This window comes from Anopheles marshallii, chromosome 2 (genome assembly GCF_943734725.1).
Source record: "Anopheles marshallii chromosome 2, idAnoMarsDA_429_01, whole genome shotgun sequence".
Classification (NCBI taxonomy): Eukaryota; Metazoa; Arthropoda; class Insecta; order Diptera; family Culicidae; genus Anopheles; species Anopheles marshallii.
Window position 1 is genome coordinate 65,427,437 of NC_071326.1, and position 24,671 is coordinate 65,452,107.

At 44.1% G+C, this 24,671-nt stretch overlaps 1 protein-coding gene across 1 annotated transcript; it reads right to left on the reverse strand.

Moving 5' to 3' along the window:
* Positions 1-3,542: 3,542 nt before the first annotated feature.
* Positions 3,543-23,177, reverse strand: LOC128708487 (fatty acyl-CoA reductase wat). The gene is made up of 9 exons (XM_053803466.1): positions 23,009-23,177; positions 15,545-15,660; positions 15,351-15,473; positions 14,999-15,270; positions 13,940-14,049; positions 4,602-4,800; positions 4,159-4,410; positions 3,705-3,962; positions 3,543-3,630 (listed from the first exon to the last, which is right to left on the reverse strand). The coding sequence occupies exons 1-9, from the start codon at positions 23,175-23,177 to the stop codon at positions 3,543-3,545; spliced, it is 1,587 nt and encodes a 528-aa protein (XP_053659441.1).
* Between the last annotated feature and the right edge of the window lie 1,494 nt (positions 23,178-24,671).

Genomic DNA, 24,671 nt, shown 5'->3' on the forward strand with positions numbered 1-24,671 from the left:
GAATTACGCGAATTCGAGATACGCGAATCCCAAAATTTTGACAATTCGTGTAATTTTGTACGTGGAATTGAAGTTTGTAATTGTCAAATTTTAAATTTTCTCAAAAATACTCTACATTTTGATATTAAAAACATTAATCTTGGCAAAAATTTACTCAAATTGTCGAAATAAACGTAAAAATATCAATTATTCATTTGTTTTGTCACGCGAAAAGAAGAAATAGTACTGAATACTAGCTACGATATTATAAAGGGAATCCGAGTTACGCGAAAATTCGAGTTACGCGAATTTCTCTGGCACGCATTATTCGTGTAACTCGGGAAAAGACTGTACTCTTGATTCTGTGATACATTTGATACAATTTTCTTTAGCGGCTTAACAACCTCAAGAGGTGACTTTATTTATCCGCAGCAGGATAGTCAATCCTGTGTACGGAAGATTGGTCGAAAAACGGAACGGAAACAATAATCCACCTGTTCCTGATCCTAAACTAGACTTAATCCATGAAGGAACGCAAAGCATGGCACTGTGGGACGGAGTTTAATCAACGCAATACAATAGTAGTATCGTTGAATTTAGCAGTCTAAATCCCCGGCTCAAACGCACCGTTAGGGTCGTTGAAGTTAAGGCACATTCATTGGAACGGATCGAGGAGCCTAATTATATTCGATATTCGTTGATAGCCAGGTATGGTAATTTAACACCCGATGGTAGCGTCGGAGAGTCGACACAGCCATCAAGTAACACCATGACGAAATATCATTTGGCATGATATATCAGTTCTGCTAAAGATGCGTTCTCCGCGTTGAAGCAGGTCGGGTCGTAGAGTTTGCGAGACATATTGAAGGCCAGTCTTAACATTCTTCTGCTATTAGCTACGAGGTATAATTATTCCTTAAAGGAGTGTCGTTGAAGAAATGACTTTGATCCTCTAATACAGTTTTTCAATCCAGTCTTATCATCCAACGCATACTCATAGATTGACGGGTTCCATGAACGGCTGAATTACCTATCAACGCATTAAGAAGTTTCGATTACACCGAGAGTCAAAGCCACTTAAGGAGGCCTGTAGATGAGTGTGATTATTGGACCCATGAATCATAGAAAAACTTTTCTCGCCATCCGCATCGCAGTACGTGGCTGGGAGGATCTTGGGAAACAACAGCCATGGGTACATGGTTGATGCCCTGTACAACACCGGAAGTTGCGTATATCTGCCTGAATGTATAAAATCCTCACTGAGTAGAACCAGTCGATGACATATGATATCATCTATACCATCAGTGGTCCTGGGGGACCATTAACGTCCAGGCTTCTGAGCAGAATAGAATGAGATACATCGAGATCGCCAGTGCCATCTAGAAACTTAAGAGTAACAAGTATGCTTGCAGTGATGGGCTGGCGGCCGAGCTCTTCAAGCAAAGCTCGCTACCAAGCTACCAAGCTCGTTTATTTGGAGGCAAATTGTTAAAGTGGAAACGGTTTTATTACAAGTTCTTAGTACACGTGTTGTCGTTACGAGGCGTTTCAGCAGAAGAGAATTGCTCTGGTCGTTTCCGCTCTGAACTGACACTGATCCTAATCTGACACTTAGACCGTGACCTGTTTATGAACTACGTTCTACTACTAACAGCGTTGCATTATCTAACACAAATTCACCACCGACCAAATGTTTGCTCCGAGTATACCGAGTTTGCTCCGAGTATAAAAAGTACCGAGAGCGCCAAATCTCTACGCACCATCTACTCATCGACTTCAAGACGACCCAAGATATCATTCGAAATCATCATCGGAAGGAACTATAGAACATCATGCAGCGGAATCCCTTTCCTAGAACGTTGATCCGACTGTTAGAAGCCACCATGAACGGAATGCAGTGCAAGGTGAGAGTATCGAAAATGTTGTCGGAATCGTTCAAATTTCACAGGGCTCTTCGACGTTCACAAAACGTAGCGCTAGACAACGACATCCATGGCAAGATCTTTTTTTGGTCTCTCCAGTTTCTTGGCTTCATGGATGGCAGTCGGATGGGAGATTCAACTTGTGATAGGGCCCAAATAGCAAGCAGCGTATAAGTTGACGGCGATAACCTCATATAAGACAGGAGTAACTTCGGACAACGACATCAGCATCAAAATCCGAAGACGCATTGTGCAGGGTAATCGTGCATATCACTTCATCATCTCGTGAGATCAAGAAGACTTCGAGACCGCACGAATTGTGAGATATAGACACGAGTCTTGGACCATCCGAACGAAGTATGCAAACGCACTGAGCGTGTTTAAATGACTCATCTTCCGGGGCAGCTTTGGCAGTGTGTTCGAGCATAGAATATGGAGGAGTTCAAGCTTACTGAACTGTACGGCGAACCGGAGATCCTGACCTCGGTGAAGGCCAGCAGGATACGATGTTCGGGGCATGTTATGAGAATGCCGAACTCATGCCCCATCAAGAAGGCGTTTGACAGTATCGCCCCTTCGGCAAGAGGCGCCAGGGTGCAACAGTGAGTTCGTTCGCTGGATGAAGGTGAAGACAGGTGTACCAGTGGGATATCGGAAACCTACACCGATGCGAAGCTGCAACCAGGTACCGAGCATCCTGAAGAATAATTGTTGATCGGGCCGTGTCCATCTGGACACCGACGTCATCAAACCGTGGCAATGTTTCGATATTTTCACGCACTTTATTTGATTATTCAAAATGTCGCTTTCGCCTTCCGCAATTGTACATAAATGCTTAAATATTAACGTTGCAGTTGCCAAAACCTTCGGTGAAGTTGACACCGTTCATTGGTCAGATTTTATCGATTGCGTTACGCGTTTCATCCTATCGTACCGCAGGTGTTTAGTTAAAATGGTAAAAAGAACTCCTCCGATCAGGTATGTACTGCAACCCTTAGCAAAATGTGTAAGTTGGTGTGCTTGTGTGGCTGTATATAATGATTATCTTACACCCTTGTGTATGGTAAATGATAACGTTGAATACCGAAGCATTACTTGTAGCAACCCCAAGGTGGAACAAATTAAGCACGAACGCGTGCCGTACATGTTTGTTGATGATTTATTTGGAATGGAATCGTTCTTGCACCGAAACCGCGAGACGTGCAAGCTCTCTAGTGACGTGCCACGTGTAACTACTAGCTCCCTAAGGGGGTTTACTATACCTTACTTTCTAGCGTACTGTTTACAATCGGTACGTCCATTGAATCGTACCACCGCTCTCGTTCTACGCGTCCGAAAGCAACCCGATACTAACTGTGTACAATTAGATTTAATCAGAAAATAAAACAACAATGCTGCACGCAGCGATGGACGTGCGATGGTCTGCCCGCAAGCAGAATTCGAAACCGGCAGCATACGATTCGATCGTGTGTTGCATTTCGTTGTGAGTTGGTTGCCACGTAATCGCAGCATAACTAGTATCTGCTGTTCCTTCCTTCCTGTTACCTTACATTCTATGCAGGTAAGCTGAAGCCAGCTGAACAGAAACGATTGGGCGACTGTACCAGACTGTTGGTGTGACGGTTGGGCTTAGCCAAACGCTTAGCTCAGCATACCCCAAACGGACATGATGAGCTTGTACAGCAGCAGCAGCACGATCACTTTGGTCGCTTGATGCACCCAGTAGAGGCTGAAACGATAATGAGGCGCGCGCGCGCGAAACGTTAGAATTGGAGCATGGCCATGGTATGAGGTATAGCTTACCGATTCCAGCGGACCACAGCCTGTGGGACGGTTTCCATTGGATCGTTCAGCAGATACCGCCGGATGCCGCAGAAGTACTGCTCCAGGAAATAATCCCAGTTGATTTGGCGCATATCGAAGAAGAACAGCTTCTGGTCCGCACTCGACAGCCTACGCCACAGTGCGTTCATATTGTCCATCTTAAATTCCCACTCGCGCATGGAGAAGTACTCAATCACGTCCATAAAGCGGTGGATCTTCTTGTAGCTTCGAAGAAGTCTGTGGATTGGCGGGTAAGATGTTGAGTTATCGTTTCACCATAGTCTGGTTTGGGGGTTGTGAGGGGGCACTCTATTGATTAATGGCGACACATATCATCGCGTCATGCCCGGCCCGCAGTGAACCAACAATTTGCATACGAACGTTTGTAGACAATTTGTCACAGCAAAAACTACGCGAAACCCATACCACCTACCTCGGTTTTCTGCCAATCAGCACCGCAATGATGTCACAGACGACGGCGGGCGCATAGTGCAGGAAGATGATGGACAGATAGTGCAGCACAATGTTGGGATTGCTGGCGTAGCACAGGTACCAGATTGCCTTCATGGTGGGATACATCGAGCCGAACTTGATGGTGGTATGCGTGAAGTCGCCCCACGTGATGCAATTGTTCGGTTCGGTGCAAAAGTTGTAGATCGGGATTTCCGGATCGGGCAAAATCTCGCTGCAAGGTAAGTTGGCCAGTGTTTAATGTACGCCGCAATACGGTGAACGGTATGACCTAACGCACCAGTTTTCATTGACATTGGTTTTGATGGTTTCGGCAAGGTGATGAAAACTGGTGCGTAGGCGCTTAAACGTAAAGGGAGCATCCGGTGTTTTTTTTTGTTGTTGTTGTAGCCCAAGACTACTTACGTTCGGAACCGTTCAGCAATGTCCCAGGCGGAAGAGATGATGCCGTTGACGCAGAGATCGACGGGAACCATGTTGGCGACCTTTGTTGGATCGGCCCGTAGCGTACGCAGCACGCCAGTTCCAGCACCGGCAATCACACCGGTAGGTCCGTAGAAGTTATCGATCCATCCTGGTACCGGTTCCTGGTACGTTGCAATGACTGCGAATTCGAGAACAGGGCAGAGAATAGCACATGAAGCGGAGATCAGACAGACAGGAAGAACTCAGACAGATCGGAACTCTATTGGAAATCTTTCAACCCAACCGACCACAACACAACAACCTCAGGATATCTAGGCCTGCTATTCTCTCTTTCTTTGACTTTATCTATCCTCAGCTGGATAGTGAAACCTGCGGATTTATATTTTGTACCGATCCTGTCGTGTGAAGACCGGCGCTGCTACCAATACGCCACCATCCAACCAATCAATCATAACCATAATGTATTTCTAGGTCATCTAGTCAGACTCGAGGTGGTAGCGAGATTTCCGAATCAAACTTTCGCCCAATTTCGCTTTCACGAAGCGTGCGCACTGTGCAAGACGGGTTGCAGGTCCGCATGCATATGCCATTCCAAAAGAATCGCCCACGCCCCGCCATTCTTCAGGGACGGGCCTCCGTATGGATCAATCAGTCTAAAACGTGCACGGTGTATGGTGTGTGCTGGAATTTGGTGAAGCTTGTCCAGCGCGTATTTTGTGTTTTTTTTTTGTTTTCTGGCCCGTTTTAGTCAATCGATCGATTGGCATCGGATCGGGCACGCGTTCCACGCACGGACCTTACCGTGAGTTATGTCTGTCACGTGCTCGGGAAGGGTAATGAGCGATAGCGTTACTTTCCCTCCAATGGGCTCTACGCGCCAGTTGCCTAACGGCAGTTTCTTGACCATCGATGGCCATGGCCATTTGGTCGCGATCGGTTACCCATAATGCGCATTTGAACCTTTGAATTCAATATCAGCACACCGTCTTCGCCCGCCATATCAAGGGCGTACGGTGTGCGGTTCCTGCGCGTAAACTTGACATTTTGGGCCTCGCGCGGATCCGCTGATAACGCTCATATGCATAAACACGTTTGACGCGATGGGTGATGCTGTGCCGTCCCATACCGGCCAGCCAACTGAGAAGCGTTCAAGGTTAGTATATGTTTAAAATTTCACGAACCCTTCTTTGGACATCGGATGACATTGATGGCGGGCAAAAAACCAAACAAAATCCGCGCCAGACAAACGCAAACACGGTCTATCGGAAGAAAATTTGCGTATTGAACCAGTTTGCGATGGGCAGAGTGACTGGGCAAGGGAGTTGAGAGCGTGCGGTTCGCGGTTCGGTTACCTTCACCATTTCCCGAGGCCATCTACATGGGGGTGGCAAAGCACATCTATGGCGTTGGGTAACTTTTGGGGTTTTTTTTTTTTTATTGAAGAGAAAGCATTGAGAAGAACATCAGTGGGGTAGGGTTTTGCCATGTGTTGAGAAGAATCCAACATTACCAGCTGATTGTTCATCGAGGAGACCGGACTTCTCGGTTTTTGAGGATTTCTTGAGGTGTGGGCGAAAGTCCCCACAGTTCTGGCAGTGCCTTGAAGAATCGTACGAAAGTAGACAACGTTGCGACCGATCGAATCGAAGCCGTCGGACGAACAGCCATGATGAAATGGGCCGGCCCATCGATACATACCAATTAGTTCGATGGTCGTAGTCAAAATTACGACATTTGCAACGAAGCAACACCATACGAGAGTCGCACACCCGTACGGTTTCGGCCGGACCCAGCCGAATGCGAATGCTTGTGTGAGTTCGCCTCTTCGCACCTTCTTTCACCGGATGCGTTGTGATTGTTTGTGCATTGGTGCAAACATCGGGCAACGTGCGTGGCGGCCCTGCGGTAACTGTGGCCCAACCTGTCCACCAGGGCCCAGGTCTTTTGTAGTTTGCAAACGGACCGGTGCTGCCATCAAAGCAGGGAATGAAGGTACACTTGGGAGCGTTTACGTCTAACCTACCCTCGGTAGCTGCCCGTAACTGTCGGGCGTATTGGCGAACTTTGAGGAATCGGCACAGAGCGCGATTCACCTAACACACACACAGGGCGCGAAGGGACGTGGGGTGCCACACGTGGTTGTGCAAAATCTACAGACCTGCAGCCACGGACATGTCGCCCGTTCGTTAACGGTGTGTCCGATGAAGACATCGGGGCAGGCACGATGGAAATGACCACAGTAGGGCGATTGTTAGCGCGTTCGTAATCACGGCGATGGCGAGTGATCGGCGTCGTCACTTGTCCGCCGAGTCCTTCGAACGGTACACGGTAGGGCTAGGCTTGACCGGTACTACTAGTGTGTGCGAAGTCATCATTTATCGCCCCCGGTATATGGTTTCTCGGTACACAGTGTGGTAGGAACAATATTGACTTTTCCGAGCTTGCCGCCGATCACAAACTGTCTTTGAGGAGGGTTTTTTTGTTTTTTTTTTTTCATTCCTCCGAGGACAAAGCGCCGGATTTACGATGCGAGCGAAAACCGTTCGATATGATGGGTATCGAACGAATGCAATGGTCGAAGGTGTTCTTCTCACTTGACACGGTTTGCCGTTTGATCCGTTTGCTAGACACGACTGGACTGTGTCGCAGAAAATAGCCCGATAGCACAGGAGGATAACCGGTGCCAGTTCGCCGGTAGATGAATGTGTGGCCATACCAAATGCTTCGAAGGCCGCTTGACGTGCGTTCGGTTTGGGTGGTATCGAAGTTTTATGACCAAAGCTCCCAAACGCGTCTAAATGTGGGTTTATTGCAATTTCTACCAAAAAAAAAAGAAGCTTGAAATGTTAAGTCGGGTCCAGATTTGCTTAGTTCTTTTATTTGGTGTAAAAAATAAAATTACCAAATTCAGGTTTTTCCAACGCCACTTCACCGTTGGCAATATTTATTGGAATAGTAGCTTGTTTAGTAGATGTACTTCAGATGCATTGTCTTAAACGCTGTAGCAAATCGATAGACGACAAAACATGATTAATTTGTCTAAATAGAATTACTACTACTGCTTTCGACCAAAAAAATCTTGTTTGTCTTCAAGTGGTATTGTAAGTTCACTATTATTGACAATCAATTTTGAGTGTACTAAGAGATAATGTAGAGGCTTCTATTGAACAGAGTCTGTTAGGGTGACGGACCACCTCTATTCCAACAGTGACATACTTATAATTAGTGTCATCATCATTATCATTAATAATGTCACAATCGGTGTCATTAGTGTCAAGAGTCATTTATACAAATCTTCCGATAAAAGACATCAAAATCACGAGTTTACTCTTTAGATTTTCAAGAGTTCCCGAAGGCTGATAAACGCTGAAAGATCCATAATCCTCATAGACTCATGGAAATTTGGGAATTTTTGAAGATTCTGGAATCTTACAGGATTTATGTGGCCTTGGCTATTATAGAATCCTAGAGGATTGTCCGAGTAGAGATTCATAGTCATCTGCGAAGAGCCATTATTATTCAATAATAAATAAGGTTAATAGCTATTCATTCCGTTCAAAGATTCAATAAGATGCATTAACTTCTAAAAACGAAGTGCTTAGGGCTTGTTTGATTCTTCGCTTAAAGCTCATTACAATTGTCCCATCAATCTCACAATGGCCTACTTTTCGTTTACTCGCACGCTATCAATATCACAGTTTCATATTGCTTCGTTTAAATTGGAACGCAACGATAAAAAAAACTTCTAAAGGCAACATGTCATGAAACTGGAATACAATTAAGCGAAAGTGTGCAAGTGGCATCACGATGGTAATCAATCTCGTACCCAAACAAACCAACGGTTGTCATTCATGTTTCGAGCCGCCAGAAAGATCATCGTCTCCGGGAATGGGACAAATGAGAAGAAGAAGAATAGAAAAAAAACTGCCGACTGTGGCATTAAATGCGCAACGATCGACAAACAGCGATCGAGCGTACATATGATTGTATAATCAAATATGCAGCGCCTGGACAGGTCGGTGCGCACATGATGCAAGGCGCCAGCAAGATGGTGGCTGCTAGATACTGGCCCGCCAAGTTGCGAACGTTGTTTGCGGTGGATGTGTAATTTTGGCCAAACTGTGGCATTATTACCTGGTGGTCTTCTGGTTGAGCAATTGTAAATGGCCAGCGACCAGCCGTCACTACCGGTTTTTTGTTGTTGTCGTTGCTGTAAATTATGTTTGATGAGCTAGTGTTCATTTAGCTCACATGTTTACTAACTCACCTCGGTAACAACGACCCGTCCCGTTCTTGCGAGTTGTTGCAAACCTCCAACACCTCTGTGATTGTTTATTTATGAATCACTATTCTTTTCCCGGTGTCAATAGAAAAAAAGCACACCGATATTAAAAGTTTCATTCAAACACCACCAACGGAACGGTGCCATGTGTTTGCGGAAGTGCACAACCCACCGTTTACACTGGTGATGCGCTGCGAAATGTGATCGGATCGGGCACACACGCTGTTGCCGCTTGCGGTTACCACTCCGCCCCTGTTTGGCATTGTTTTAAGACACTGTTGACCGGCGGGATAGTGTTTTTTTTTATTATTTGTTTCGCGTGTGCTACGAAAACATATTTGCCTGCCCGGCCTGATGGGACTTTAACACTTCCGTCAACATAAACTTCTATCACGGGTACGGTAATAAAGGGGAGCGCAAGTGCTTGAATTGTGGGTAAACCGACGGTTAAGTAGGTAACGTCTATTGCACATCTTGAATGTGCTAATGACGTCAAGGCATGTTAAGTGGGAATTCGCAAAAAAAAAATTACCAAAAGTTAAGAGCTTTAGTTCCTGGTTGTACTGAGTCAGAACGGACGAGAGCGTGATATGTAAGCGAGGTACATCAACGTCACGAATTCAGTCGCGTTTGCAGGACATCGTGATGTCATGCACGATTTAATTGATCTTAACCGCCACCATCCGTTAGATATCCATGCTTAGTACTTCACGCCTGGGCTCGTGCTAAAAGTGACATCTACGTGTACTGCTCCATATGAAGAAGTAAGCCGAGCGTAACCATCGCTATGCTAATGTTGTTCGACCGATGACTGAAAAGCTTTCTGGTCGACAGTTTGTAAAACACACGTGGCCAGCAAACTCATCCATGTATGCGATTCACTTTTTTTACGCATGAAAGCGTACCACCAGCACCAGGTTTAGCAGGCGTCTAATCTACCAATCGTCGTGCTGTTGGATATTTTTGCGACTACCGCCACTTCTCGCTAATTAATTGCTAACGTTTAACGGACTGAAACGATGGAGGAGGTGTTTTAAGAGTTTTTTTTTCGATACCTCCATTACCGGAGGCACCGTTTTTGTTTGCTTTTGTTTCAGATGATCGTTAAAGCCAAAGCAAAACGACAAATGATGGTAACAATTTTATGAATGAAACGCTGCACTACTAGGCGCGAGCGTGTGAAGGAGTTGATTACTGGCAGTCGTTTTTTTTTTTTTAATGAACAAAACGTTTGTGGGAGATTTTTTTTTGTTACAAAAGCTCGCCGTTCAGCTCGAATGTCTTCATTAAAGCGTGTCATTAAAGGTGCAAGTATTATTGTTTGTTTTTATTAGTGATGGAGTAAAGCTCGCGTGACTGACGACAGTTATAGCTCTGTTTATCGGATGTTTGTAATTTCTGAACATCTTTTAATTTGTACTGAAGATCGTGTAACGCACCACTCAACTATTTTGTTTGTTTAGGATTATCAGCATAAACATTTCTTTTGTCATTTAGTGCGCGGTTAGTAAGCTTTTAATGATAATGAGCAAATTAAATTACAAACTCATTTTGTCCCCAATTATGTTGGACATTGTGCAACATGGGTTTTATCATAATTTTGTTGGGCTTACGCTTTACATTTGATAAGAATTGGTTTCACCAGCACTTAGTTTAGAACAGACGGCAAAATTGCACTCAGTTTCTACAAGGGCAGGTAAGCTTTCGCTTAAAAAAAACTGTGCCTAATTCAAAGACAATTCTTAAAGAAAACAAGTTTTCTCATTAGCGGTAGATCAACTTGAAGAGGTCTTTCTGATTTTCATTGACTTTATTTGTTTATAGATAATAGAATTCTACAAATGAGGGATTGGACTGAATCGGATTACCTATTCGCAATTAATTTTGGTAAAATTACTCTTACACCCAAGAAAAACTACGTTGGAAAATTAAAATATTTCCCATAAAAAAGTGTAAAAAACCAAGGCGGGAAACAGCGATTGCCGGTAGATTTACAAATTTTGAAGAAAACTTAGGATAACACCAAAGAATAGTCCTGAAAAACCAATGCAAAACTCTTATACAATCTATAGTTTTTTATCATTACTGGTAGACTGCAAATATATCCAAAAATATTGAGAAAAACACCATTTCATATGTTTTTGTTCAGAAACATTTAAGCAAAACTATTAGAAACCTCGAGAAACCCCCCCGATACTGTATTCGAGTACAGTGGAAACATCTGAAGAAATATGCTTAAAAACTTGTGGAAAACTCGTTGGAAAGTTATATAAAAGTCCAATGCTTAGCAATGGAAAAATGCTTTACAATCATTGGGAAACTATTAGAAAACCTACGGAAAACTGAGAAAAAGTCATTTGAAAACAGTTTGAATACCCGTAGAAAACTGCTGAAAAATTTTGGTATCAAATCCGATGCTGATTTCACCGTTGATTGCGGTATCAAGAATTGCGATTCCAGAATACTCCAGGGATCCCGCTACTTTACATCGGAGTAAACAGTATACTCGACACCGACTTTGCAAGGTCTTACACAAAGTGTTCTATCTGGCTAGATAAATTCAACTGGTGGGCCGCATTTGGCCCACAGGACTCACTTTTCCAACTTCTGTTTTATGCAATAATGAACCAGCAAGGACTTTTGGTTGTCTACCGGTTTTTCCCTGAACCACCATTGCTTGGAACCCTGACCTTTCGCAGAGCCAATCTCTCACCATTGCAGGTTGGTCCTTGAAGTCGACTCAACGGGGCCCGTCGATGAGGTGCAAATTGATGGGCAATTTAGTATATAGAAAACCTTCCACCAAAAACAGAATAAAATTACACAAATTGGGCAGTGCGAAAATTGCCCGTTTTGCAGTGCAATCAAGGACGATCGAGCGAGGGGGAAAGTAAAGTCGACAGCGTTAGCAGCAGCGCGCGCCAAATTATACGGAGGTTGTAACGTACGATCGAGGCGTGAAAGCTCTCCGGGAGGATAATTGTGTACGTGCAACATTTCATAAAACTCCCCTGCAGACACATGCGCGCGCAGTACGGCGAGGGTCATGGGTTCAGAGTCACGGCAACCTTGATTGTCACGTTAGAGCAGTGAAATACAAGTGAAGAAAAGTTGACACGGAAGACGGCTAACAAATTGGACAAATACTCATAAATCATTCGCTGGTGCGACGTGACGGCAATTAGGCGCATAAGGTCAGATGTAATAAATAGTACCACAAACAATGTACCGCACTGGTTGCGCACTGTAAGCAGCCAAAAACCTGCGCAAATGCACCATTAGATCGAACGTACGTAACCTTAGTCAAATTATCGATCCTTCACTAACAAACAGCAAACGCGTTCGGGTTCCGGACCGCAAACAGCACACCGTGGCATCGCATCCTCCTTGGCGGCCAACCCTAAAATTCGGCAGTCGCGAGATAAAACGTTCGCCGAACACGGTTGCATCACGCAATTTGGGGGGGAAAAAACAGGCTCGGATGTTTCGGACAGGTTCACCGCTGCCGTCCCGGTTTCAATGTCAATGGCAAAATGGTACAGGTTATAGGAAGGTTGGTTGGGCGGCACAATGGTTGGTCTGTTTTTTTTTTTGGGTTGGTTTTACGCATCTACGTGATCTAACGCAACGTGTCCGTCTGGTCGGAAGATCATAACATCTGGTGGAATCTTAAAAAAAAAAACGGTGAAAGATCTGGAGTTGTTTTGTTTTCCAGTGTGAAGCTGACAGTGTTGAAGAGATGGCAATGGCGGAGATGATTGTTGCTGCTGGAATAGTAAGTACCATCGTGCCTCTCAAGGTTGGCGCTGTGTTGTATGCTTGCTAGAACGTCACGTGTTTTCGGTTGTCGATTGACGCTAGCCTTCAAGAAGAGAGGCAAAAAAAAGCAACCAACACTCAATGAAGTAACCTGGAAGTACGCTTTGCAAACTGAGCCGCACCGTGAGTAATTGGAACGGTCATGATTGATCATCATAGACCCGTCTGCAGAAGGTAGAGTACTGTCAATTGCAAATGCGTAACTAAACAGTGACGATACTTGACGCCCTGCCCAGAACAGCATTCCGTTTTCACACGTGCGTTGACGAGTGACTTCTGGGGATTGGGTGATAATTCGCAACGGGTTATATTTACAGATTGTTGTTAAATGTCTCGCCTCATGTTGCGAGTACTCAACGCGAGAATTTATTCCCGATAGATTGCACAAAAAGAGATTTTAAAGAGTGTAATGATGGCTGCAGTTAGATATAACCTGATCGATCATTCACGGTTTAAACCCTGCAGAGAAAGGAGCGCATTGCTCAATCGTCTAGAACGTTCTCAAGAACCAGCTGCAGAAGGTCACCTCATGCGCGATGTCACTCTCTGTAAGTGGTTAGAACGATGTTGCTGCTGCTGATGTGGCAACCCAAAACCACCGATGGTGCAACGCGCAACGTATCATGCCGACCAGTTCGATTACGGACCAGTTAACCACGAGATATACCAACTCCCCTTCGGCCGGAATGTCCGTACGACAAGTTTTGCATGCCAATTTCCTCGCGACTTCTTGAGCGACCTTAGGATCTGCGGTGCTTCGTTCGCGCAGCCCCGAAGGACGTGAAGGAGTGCGCACTTAGCAGTGTGCGGTGAGTCACCTGTCAAGCTATGGAAGCGCTAGATTGATGCCTGCGGATGATGTCGAAATGTTCGGACATGCACACTATGGGTGAGACAGTCGTATATTGGGACGCAATGGAGGCGACACAACAGACGGGAAATTGACTTAGTGGTCTTGAATTATTTGAATCAACATGGGCGTGCGTATGCCACGGCACGTGGGACCAGCACATGTTGCTCGTTTGCCAGTGCACTCGCTGAGGATAGTTGATGTTGATAGTGGAGTAATGACAGGTGGTAAATACGTCAATGCTCAGATACCTGTTTTACGAAGATGGCTGATTGTGCAAAGCTCAATATCCGGTCGAATATGGTGTAGTGAAATCAATACCCAAGAATAGAATCACGAAAGAAATGCAAGCTTTTTGAGACTTACCAATTCCTGGTCGAAACATTCCGACAGGCATTCCGCGACTATTTTTGCGTACCACGTCCTCAGCGATGGCCTTCGTGAAGGTGTATGTATTTGGCCATTTATCAAGCAGTCTAAGGGAGATGTAGATAGACAAGATATTTTATTTATAATAATAATTGCATACCATTTAATGTGGTCCCAGCAACTTCATTCTCGTCTAACGCCAAATGTCACTCTTCAAGAAGTTGTGGTCACGCGTATGAAGTTAGTTGGATATATTTAAATGAGTTAATAGATCTATTGTAGTTAAAGTATAGATAGGACGAGTTAAAACTTTGTGCTTAAGACAACAGGAGTTCGTGAGAGGTATATTATTGCATCCCAAAGCTAATACTTCAATGTTAGTAGTGTTGTAGTATTCTGGAGGTAGTATCAATATTCAGTCTGGCCAACAGGTCTTAGCAGTCTTTACTCAGTTTTTAGAATTTTTGTCACAAATATATGAGGACTTTACTCCTTGTTACTCTTAGTAGTTGGCGTGGTTAAGTTAGTAGAACTAACTATCCTGCCATGGGTGAATATATACAAAGATAGCCTGAACAGGGCAGGCCTAGCCCTCTTCAGGTTGTTGTTGTGTCAGTAAAGAAGAAGTATTCATAGTAACAAACAACGCGTGCGATGAGCTAAGCACTCGCGTCAAGGCGAGTGTTTAAGAATCAAACGAGTGTATTTTCTTTGAACAAATCTACGTTTGCTGACGTAGATAGTTATGTATGATGTAGTATGTATGTATGTATGTATGTATGTATGTATGTAGTTATGTATGATGTATGTAGTTATATGATAGATATGTGGACACTTTACAACGGAGCACGCAAATATAAAACGGACAAAAGATTCATAGTAGTATGCGAGACAATAATGGTCAGATATTGCAGTTGAATGATGATAAACGGAACTTTTCATAATCTTGTTGGTAATCGGGAATCTGATTTGTTGACTAACATAATTTCCAAATCTTGAAAGACATCATTCTTGACCACAAAAAAGATAATTTTTGCAAGTTCTTGCCTTACTTACACCGGGGTAATCTTTTCGATCATGCCATCCGTCACACAGTCGGCCAGGTGGATCATCTTTTCGGACTCGATCGGTGGATCGTAGAATCGCTCGTCGACCACATTCTGGGGGCACTGTGTGTACGCGGTCGACACGTAGATCACCGACTTCAGGTGCTTCATGTCGTGGCACAGGTCCAGCACATCCCGGCACGCCTTCACGTTGATCTGCATGGCCGTCTTCATCTTCTCATCGAATCGCACTGTGGCGGCTAGATGAAACACAATGTTGACCTGCAAACCGTGCGTACACAATGTGGTGTTAGAACGGGGCTTCTGCTCCAACGGACCAAACGAAACCTTGCGATACTTACATTTTCGGTCAACACTTCGCGATCGGACGAACTGATGCCCAGGCCCGGCTGCATGCAGTCGCCCGCGACGGCGCGAATTTTGTGATCGTACTTCGGACAGGCTTGCTTCATTTTGTCAAACATCTGCGAACGAAATCGGGATGAATATCACCTCAGAATGTGAGCAGACCTCAGGCTGACGTGATCATACTTACAGCATCGTCGAAGATTTCTTCCACGCGAGAGAAAATGTCTTTGCCGCGCTTGCTTCGCACCAGCAGAAAGATGTTTTCGATTCCCGGGCAGCTGGTCAGCAGTTTGTAGATGAGTGCTGGAAATGGCAAACGAGGTACGGCATTAGGTTGATTGTAAATGATACGTATGTTAAATATTTTAACCGAAAAATGGGTCCCTTGCCCTTTACAGTGCAGACTCGTTTATGGCGAGCATATTAAATATTGTCCACGCACTTTCTCTGTCCTCTTCGTCTTGTAAAAGCATGTGCAAAAATTGTGCCTCATCATAAAAATCTTAGCGTGTTCGAAAAGAAAGGCCAATTCCAAAGGCCATAAATTAGCTTCATCGTGTGAAACTTCGATTGGTTGTTAAGTCTTTGGTGGTTCCTTTTTCATCTCTCTCCCAAAAAAAACCGGCACCGGATGCCGGGTTGCGTTTCCTGTTGCTAAGGGACACCGGGACGTATTGTGAAATAGTTGTCCGTCCCTCCCCACAACAACGAAAAAAAAGCGAATAGTACAAAAAACCAAACAGGTTTATTTCTTGTCGATCGGGTCCGGGGGGCCATCTTTGCCCGATTGAGCTAATGGGAAGAAGTCCAGATTTTGAGGCACAATCGACAAAATTGACTAGAAATGTGTTCGCAAAGCGATAAAACAATTGAGTCGCACGATCGTGCCAAACGAATATCAGACGATATGGAGCCGTGGATGCGCTAGAGTGTCACAGTAAGCCTAGCACGGCTCTACCGCGATGACCCTGAACTCGAAGTTAAAGATTTGGGAACCCGTCTGAGGGCCGCACTGGCCCTTTGTAACAAGCAGGTGTGGGCAGGGCGTTTGGTGTATCGAGAGAACTGTACGAATATCATTAACAATCGGGATACGAAACATCGTGAGGGTCTGCATGGTGGACGCTTGGTCCCGCTGTGAATTGGTTCTTCATTCGTCTTTTTTTTTCATCTCCACGTTTCGCCAAAATTACTTTCCTCATTTAAATAACAGGTTTAATCTGCCTTTAAGCGTGGTGTGGTTGGTCTTTTTTTTCTTTGCTCCCTGCAATATGATATCATGTGTCACACTAGCATATCCCAGCCGGAACTGTAGGGATGATACGTACGCTTACGCGGAGAAGCTTCTTTCTTTGCACATCATCCGATCGAGTCCACGTGTGCGTGAGTCCTGCATTGGAAAGATTTCTGTCCGTTGGCAAGCTTTATGATTCACGACCGAGAGCGGCCGCCATTAGCTTAGTTATGCTTTATGTCGTTCTACTGTTTTCCAAAAATTAAAATAAAATCAGGCGATTTAAATCTTCCCTGTTCAGTTACAAACCGGGATGGTGTTGCGGCGGTGCCAATAAAACTAATCAGTGGAAGAAGAGGAATTCGACAAGGAGTTGAAGAATAATCAGCACATTTCTCTGATATAAACCTAAACCTAAAGGGAAACGGTGGTTTCCATAGGAGGTTGTTAACCTTTACATCTTTTACGATGTGTGGTTTGGCAGCTTTACGGGAAACCCAAGCAGGCGAAAGGTAAATTGGGGCCGCTGTATTTTCGCTGCAATCACATAAGTTTCTTAACGCAAAGTTACAATAACAAAGTCAAATACATTAGCAATGACCTACACGGAATTTTACCGTAATTTAAACACATTTAAATCGAAGTTTTCAGCTGCGGCTTTAAAGTAACTGTGGAGCTATTTCTGGAGTAGTTGTGGTGTTAGAGCGATCTTTTAAAAGCATGTGACGCAAACTGGAAGCCTGACGGGGAATAAGTAAATTTAATTTGTGCAATTTGACAACATAAACGATAACGATAACTGGGGAGTTGGTTTCGATCGCAATACTGGACAATTTCATCTCGACCATCTCAAATATGTGGATTCAAATGCCATTTGTGAGGTCATCACACAAGCAGATTACAAATCGAAGCATTCATAGACAATGCGTCGCAGAGTCGGTAAATGAGTTCTGGGGTTCTGATCACTCTTCGTTAAATTTGCGTCTTGTACCAAACATGACCCAAGTCCAAGAATGCTGCCGGAAGTGCCAGATGTGCTTGGGAGAAGCGAGACACCGACTTTCCATATTTCATTTGGTAGCCCCTTTTAGTCAGGTACGAACGGTACCATCGTGTAACTGCTACTGGAATGCCAAGCATTTCATGACGAACGCTATCATAGCGCGCGTTCAGGTCTCTGTAGGTGCAGTCAATTTGTAGCCCTCTGCCCATGTTGTTCAAACAAAACGCTACAAATTCCCCCAAATTCGTAGAGGTGTTGAGCGTTAGGGCGTATTAGTTACAAGATGCAGCGTTCTATGTGAAACACCTAAAGCTTTCCAACTCCATAACGTAGCCGTCCCAACACTCGGACACAATTTCCTCTTCGGAACACATGTTCGTGCTGGTGGAACGCGGTGATTTTGAAACGATTATCTAACGAAGGTTTTCCATTCGGCGCACGGATTGCGAACGCCCTTTTGCGACAATAAAAATCGATCCTCCCTGCCGGCGGAGGACGGTGACGGTTGGTTTGTTTGGTGGGCCACCCATCACCCTGCGGTCCGCAGATGGCAAAGAGAACGTAGGGTATGTGTTGCTGTTACTTTGGGATGGTAGTAAACGGTACCGATAATAAGGGTTCGTTTTGAGCGCTTCATTGAAGTCTTTCGTGCGTGTGTCGTGTGTGTTTTTTTTTTGTATGTACCTCACTGTTCGGGTATCGCACACAGCTTTTTCGTTTGCTCTTTCCGTGTGTGAGTTTGTGAAAGTGCCGACACACTGGCACACTATGTTGAGTAGTGTCTTTCTTGCTCTTCCCCCTCTCCCTTTCTCCCCGGTTCGCTCACGTACGGTAGTACTGTCGCCAATCTTCCAATCTGGTTGCAGCATGCCACCGACCGTAACCAGGGGTTGCACAAATTATGTAATATGATACCGCACGGTAGCTGCTGCAGCAGTCCACTCAGTCTACTTGGATGTACTTTACACATTTGCGGTGAAAGCTAAAGCTGTCGCAGGACGGGGTATGCCAGAACGAACAGCTGATTGAGAAGATTGAGAGCAGCTGAGTGTTCAGCTGGTAACTCCTGCCGTCCAGATACCAGTAGCGGGCGAAATCCATCATTCGGCCGCGAGGTGCGGGCGCGTGACACATTTCGGTTAGTTGGGTACTGTTGGGTCAAAGAAAAGCCACCGTATCTCGCCACCAAACCAGAAATGAAAACCGGGTTTTACAATTTTCCATACCACTTTCGGTTTCGTTCCAGGTTCACTGTATGCGCCAAACTCCCTCCCCCGTGTTCACGATTGGACACAGGACACAGCTGCTGCAGGAAAGACACGCGTGGTACGTTTCTTGTGATTTCTTTTTCGATTTAGCGCTCGCTATCCAACACCGTACGGAGTTTGTCCGGGTGAGGACAAAGTGGTATGCATATGGGTGAAGTGGTTGGTATGCGTCGGGGTATTGCAACACGACCCCGGTACCGAGTACTCGATTAGCATCGATAAAGTGTCCAAGGGAGCGAGAGAGTGCGTCTTTCGGCTGTGGCAATGCATACTAAGTTTTTTTTTCTTGCCACATTTTACCCACTTGGTGGCCGGTTTTCGAGGTGTGACGTCATGATTACTTTTAAAATCAATCGTTTCGAATTACTTTAGAAAAACACACGCTCATTTGCGATTTCTCGTAATATATCTAGTACCTTCTTACGGCACGCAGAAAGATTGCCTCAAAAAACCTGCTACCTGCCAAGCCACATAGGAGCAGAAAGATTAAATCACACAACGGTACAAATCAGCTGTTTCCCCACTGTGAATGGTACTCAATTAGAGTTCATTCACGAGAACCGCTCCAGATGCGAATACGGGCCGAGCAACACCGTTTGGTGCCACGATGGCTAGCACACAACAGACCACAGACCTGCAGAAAAGCGAAAGAATGATGAACGCGCTGCAAAAACAAAAACGTAGCAAAAAATATGCTGCCAGGCGCTTCAACGTGTTTCGTACGAGCGGTTTTGCGAAATACTGCCAAACGTCCGGGGCCCGTGGCATTTTTGCTTGGACGGCAAAGCAAAGCGAAAAAAAAATACACAGGTAATATTAACATTAGCATAAATTCAATCCGACGTGTCCTTTCGATCGATACACGTTCAACCAGCTAGTTTGGGAACTTTTTTTTTGACGTGTTGGGAATTTTAACATCTAGAACTATCTGCCCATGAACCATGTATTGTAACATTGCAAAGGCATGATAAATGGTTGAATCCTTTTTTTTTTAACCATCAGTGACAACTTTTGTTATTCCCCCCAGATTTTTTTTGTTGGGTAATTTTTAAACGGAGAAAACCAAATTTCTCACTGTGTGTCACCAGTGCTGCATTAGCATACAGTTACTGTTAACGATGTATTTGCAATGATTCAATTTTTGAGATTTTCTAGAAAAAAAACCCTTTTGAAATTATTTAAAGTTTCTTGTATATTACTTCTCCAAGAAAACTTCCCACAATATGCAAAAAATTATGTTTTTTTGCAACTTTGTTTGTTAAAAGGGGGAAAGTCATAATGATATTTGAAAGAATTGGCACAAAGCGAATCAAAAATCTTTCATAAAAACTATCAAGTTTGATCATTCTGATCAGAAATAACATTAATGGGATCCAAATGTTTTGTACAAATACCTGAATAATGATTCGGTTCAGTTGGTTAAACTGTTAAAACTGCACATGACAACAGCTTTCCGTGTTCTCGAAGACTACAAGAAAACCCACAGTGTGGAAAGAGATCTGCGAACCTAAGAAAAATTGCAACAAGGGTTTATCAGGTGCATTGCAAAGGTGCCCTGGTTGCAGTTCGGTCCTGAATGCGGAACCATTCGTCACATTCTCGACGATGGCATTCCAAGTTTATACTGAAGTTTAGCTGCAAAAAATGTGTTTTGCCGTTCAGCCACAAGAATATAGAGGGAAATGATGTGATCTTTTGGTTCGATTTGGCCAGCTGCGACTACTCTTCAAGGCGATTCAGGAGTGGCTTTCTCTACCGACAAGGTTGATTTGGTCCCCGAGCTCAAGAGTTTTTCGAATTGTTAGTAGTTTTCATCAATTGAACCATGTTGGAGCAATTTTGATGATTCGGATGGGGTTTATCAAGAGTTTCTGTTTTTAATTTAATTAATTTAATTTAGGTCTTAAATTTCATTCCAATAGAATATATTTAGTTATTCAATGCAGTACTCTTCAAATGTTTAATTAAAACATTGTGAATCAACCATAGAAAGGCTTTTAAGAACTTTCACGAATGACTGGTCGTTTTTGGCCGCTGGCATACTAATACGTCCGTTTTTCAGGGCAAAATAATGCAGATGGAATATGTTATTATTCCCGCAATTGGTTTGTGGATATTTTGTGACAATATAAAGACAAACTGTTTCGCACAGCGTACACTTGTACATATTACCATACGGTTTATGCTATATTGGCAATGGTTGTGTCTCATAAACAAATCTTAGCAAATGATAGTATTGTTAAATTTTGTTTAGTATTTAGAAGACTTCTGACGAAATATTAGTATTGAACAACGATAAGCTCATATGGGGTGAGCTGCAACAAATTGCAGAACAATAGCAATTTAACCAACAACAATAACCTGTCAAACGAAAAATCATTTATTTCTGCATATTTTTCCGAATTTTTGTTAATTTTTAATAAAATTAAATTGTAAAAAAGGCCCACAAAACTAAGCGGTATCACAAATGTGTGGTTTAAAACGACCGTTATTTAAGCCATAACTGGCGAGCATGTTTCAAAATGCCCGTTTTTGGACAACCATCGAATCATAATATTTCACGTAGTTCCCGTAGCGATCATGCGGCCATTCGCTTCGAATGAGCGTCCCACCGCTTGATTGCTCATTGCTTCGCGTACTTTTTGCATGCCCAACGGCACCTCCCCACCGTTTGTGGGTGAAAGGTGGTGCAAGTAAATGGCAAGAAGAAAACAAAACGACAACAATACGCCCGACCACCCTACGCTGCTCGCAGCTAAATCGGTACGGGAAAGTGATAGTTGTACCATTTCCTACGCGTCATATTGCGCACACTCGCCCGTTCCGAACGAAAATGCTCGGCTGTTTGTCGGTCAAGGTGAAGATGAAACGAATCATAAGACGCGCGAGGTAAACATGCGCCCGGTGCTTATGGGATGTTGTGTGTGTTTTTTTTACATAACCTCATCACGGTCCACACCGTGAGTCTGGAACGTTTTAGCGGGCTTTATTTATTAATGAAAACTACCCGTGGAGTCACAGTGAAGTATTTAATTAGAGTAATATTACCATGTCTGGTGAAGTAACATACATCCAAATCCATCACCGCTCGTACATGTGGAAAACAAATATTGGGCCAAACATTTGGTAAAACCCCGTCAATTCCCGGGACTGGAAATGGGAATCATTCACATCCACCGGGTGGTTTCGTGCATCCAAAAGTCGGCAATGGAAAGGGAAATGGCGGTGAAATGTAAACAATTTGCACATTCACTGATACATGAACGCAAGGCGACAGATAATTTCAGGGTTGGATGTGAAAGATTCGGAACCCAAGTTGTGACGCATAGTTTGTTTTTTTTTTGTTTTCTTTTGGGCGAAATTGCTATGGAGCGAAGAAACATTTCAAGGACCCGGGCTTGCTTGATTGCTTGATCATCGTCACTGTTTGGGGTGTTTTATGCACGTTTTACGGCGCGCACCGATGTTCGTCTGGTGGAAGGATTTATAAGACACGAATTACGGAACGCTGCAATTGAGCCCTTTTCACTTGTGCCGGGCTCTTTAGTTCGCTTTTGTCTTGTGCCCCTTTGGGATGCAATGAAACAAAGACAAAAACCTTGCAGCTAAGATGCAGCCGGCCGATGGAATGGATGGTGGTAACACATCAAATATATTTAAAAAAAAAGGGTCAAAACATAGTAACACCTAAAGGAAAGCACTGCACCAGAAACCGATGTGTATGATGGTGATGATGCAATTGTTAAGCGTACAAATATAAATTGCGGGCCCAACGGGCGGAAACGTGGTAATGCTTTTGTTTTTTGTTGTTGTTTTGAACTTCTTCACGTGTTTGCGCACCAGTTACACCCCGGACACGTTGGTGTGCAGCGCAATTAAAGTCGGCCACTGGCAATGAGGTCAACCGGAATAGTAACAGTCGCAACCAAAAGGCTGATACGGTTCGCTACCACAACATTCGACGCATCCTTGCGGTGCACTTTGTGTGGCAACCGTGCAATGAGGTTTGTTTTTGCTGCACTTTTGCGTCAATGTTTAATTAATATTTAATATCAATACAGCTAAGATGGACGATGGGGTTTTTTTGTGTTTGCAAATAGGTAACGCCCTTCACGGTACACATCACTTAATGGTAGAAACACTTACTCTTGCCCAGAAATCCGGTTCCGCCCGTAATGAAGACGTTACATTTATCGTAAAATTGCTGTATGGCGGTGAGCTGCTCCTCTATCTTGCCGGTCGTCATCGGTGTCGGTTGGTCCGATCGGTCACCGGGCTGAGCCAGCAGCTCATCGTCGTAGATTGAAACCGTCATCGTCCTGTTACGGTACGGGCTGTTGCTGTTAAGCTCACTGAAACTATTCACCTGTTGCTGGATAAGGCACCACACAGTTTGCCGATTTGCTCACGCACTATCACTTGAAACACTTGGATATTTGGGGCTATTCGCAACCTTCTAGAAGAAGCGGGAGAGAATAGTTCACATATTTGAAAATTACTGCAAGCAATAATCTCTTTCAAGCTTTTTAAATAAACGAACAACCCCTTTGCAAACCTTCAAAAGCATCACATGTTATAACGCTTATAAAATGTTGAAAATGGAACGGTTCATAATTAATTTTACACCACGTGCATTTAAGCGTTAATCTCGTCCGTAACTGATCTACTCGTATTCAGAAGAAAGGTGGAAAAAAGGTACCACAGCATAGCAGAGTTTTATATTTTTTTACATAACACATATATTTTGCACGGAGACCGTACCGTGTCCATCAGATTGCTTAAGATGATTTTTTTTCCTGAGAAGCATACCGAGCTTCTTTCTCTGGACAATGACGATCGATGAAAGCGAGCTTGAAATGAGCGGATAGGTATGGGCAGTGATAGGGCGAGGCACGGCCGTACGTTTACGGGTGTACGGGTTGACGAGTAGAGTTAATGGGATGGATAATTCCATACCCTGGACCGGTGGTGTGTTGCAGATATTTCGCACCACTCCACGTCCAGGGTGGTTTGCAACCTCGGTACACAGAATGATTAACGCTTCGGTGTGTGAAACTGGCCACCGGGTATCGTGCAATAGCGGAAGCAGTTGACCGTTTCATGAGTGGTTCGTGCTCTTGCGGGCGGGCCCGATTATGACACTGTATCTTACTATTGATCATTATGGCTTTATTTGAAGGGTGCAATATGGTTGCCGTTTTAAAAAACCGTTGGCATGATAGGGAAGTAGGAAAAAAGGTTGGAAGACTTATAGAACGTGTTATTAAGATTTGCGTGGTGGTTTAATTAGCAAAAGATTATCTAATTATCATTTCACTTCCTCGTAGGTTGTGTGGCTTTTAATTGTAAATTCAAATTTTTATAAAGTACGGTAAAAGTATACACTAAGTTGTCACATTAAATTGTCATTTTTAAAATGCTGCTTGAAAAATTGACAAATATGCAACTCTTATTACAAACTGCTGTTAAAATTCTTAATATTTAACAAAATGGGAAGATTTTTCCTATTTCGCTTTGCACCAAATATGTCCATCGATCGTCACATCACATCACCGTTTCACTTTATGCACACTTCATAATTTTGCACTCCGTACACGTAAAATAGCAAAACTCAATTCACCGTGATTGCATACCACTGATTAGAACGTAGAATGCTGACTGTTCTATACCTGGCACCTGCTATCCAAGGCGCACAATCGCTGATCCTCTATCGGTGACGATCGGCTAAAGACTGAAACGATGTCTACGGTCAGCCGGACGACACAGCTGCAAAACCGCACCGGGCACATCCAGCTGAGGTGGTCCAGTG

Coding starts and splice junctions, on each gene's coding strand:
- LOC128708487 (XM_053803466.1), bottom strand. CDS start 23,177: ATGACGGTTTCAATCTACGACGATGAGCTGCTGGCTCAGCCCGGTGAC. Junction 4,411..4,601: donor ATTGCTGAACGGTTCCGAAC/GTAAGTAGTCTT, acceptor CTTACCTTGCAG/CGAGATTTTGCCCGATCCGG. Junction 3,963..4,158: donor CTGATTGGCAGAAAACCGAG/GTAGGTGGTATG, acceptor GCCAATCCACAG/ACTTCTTCGAAGCTACAAGA.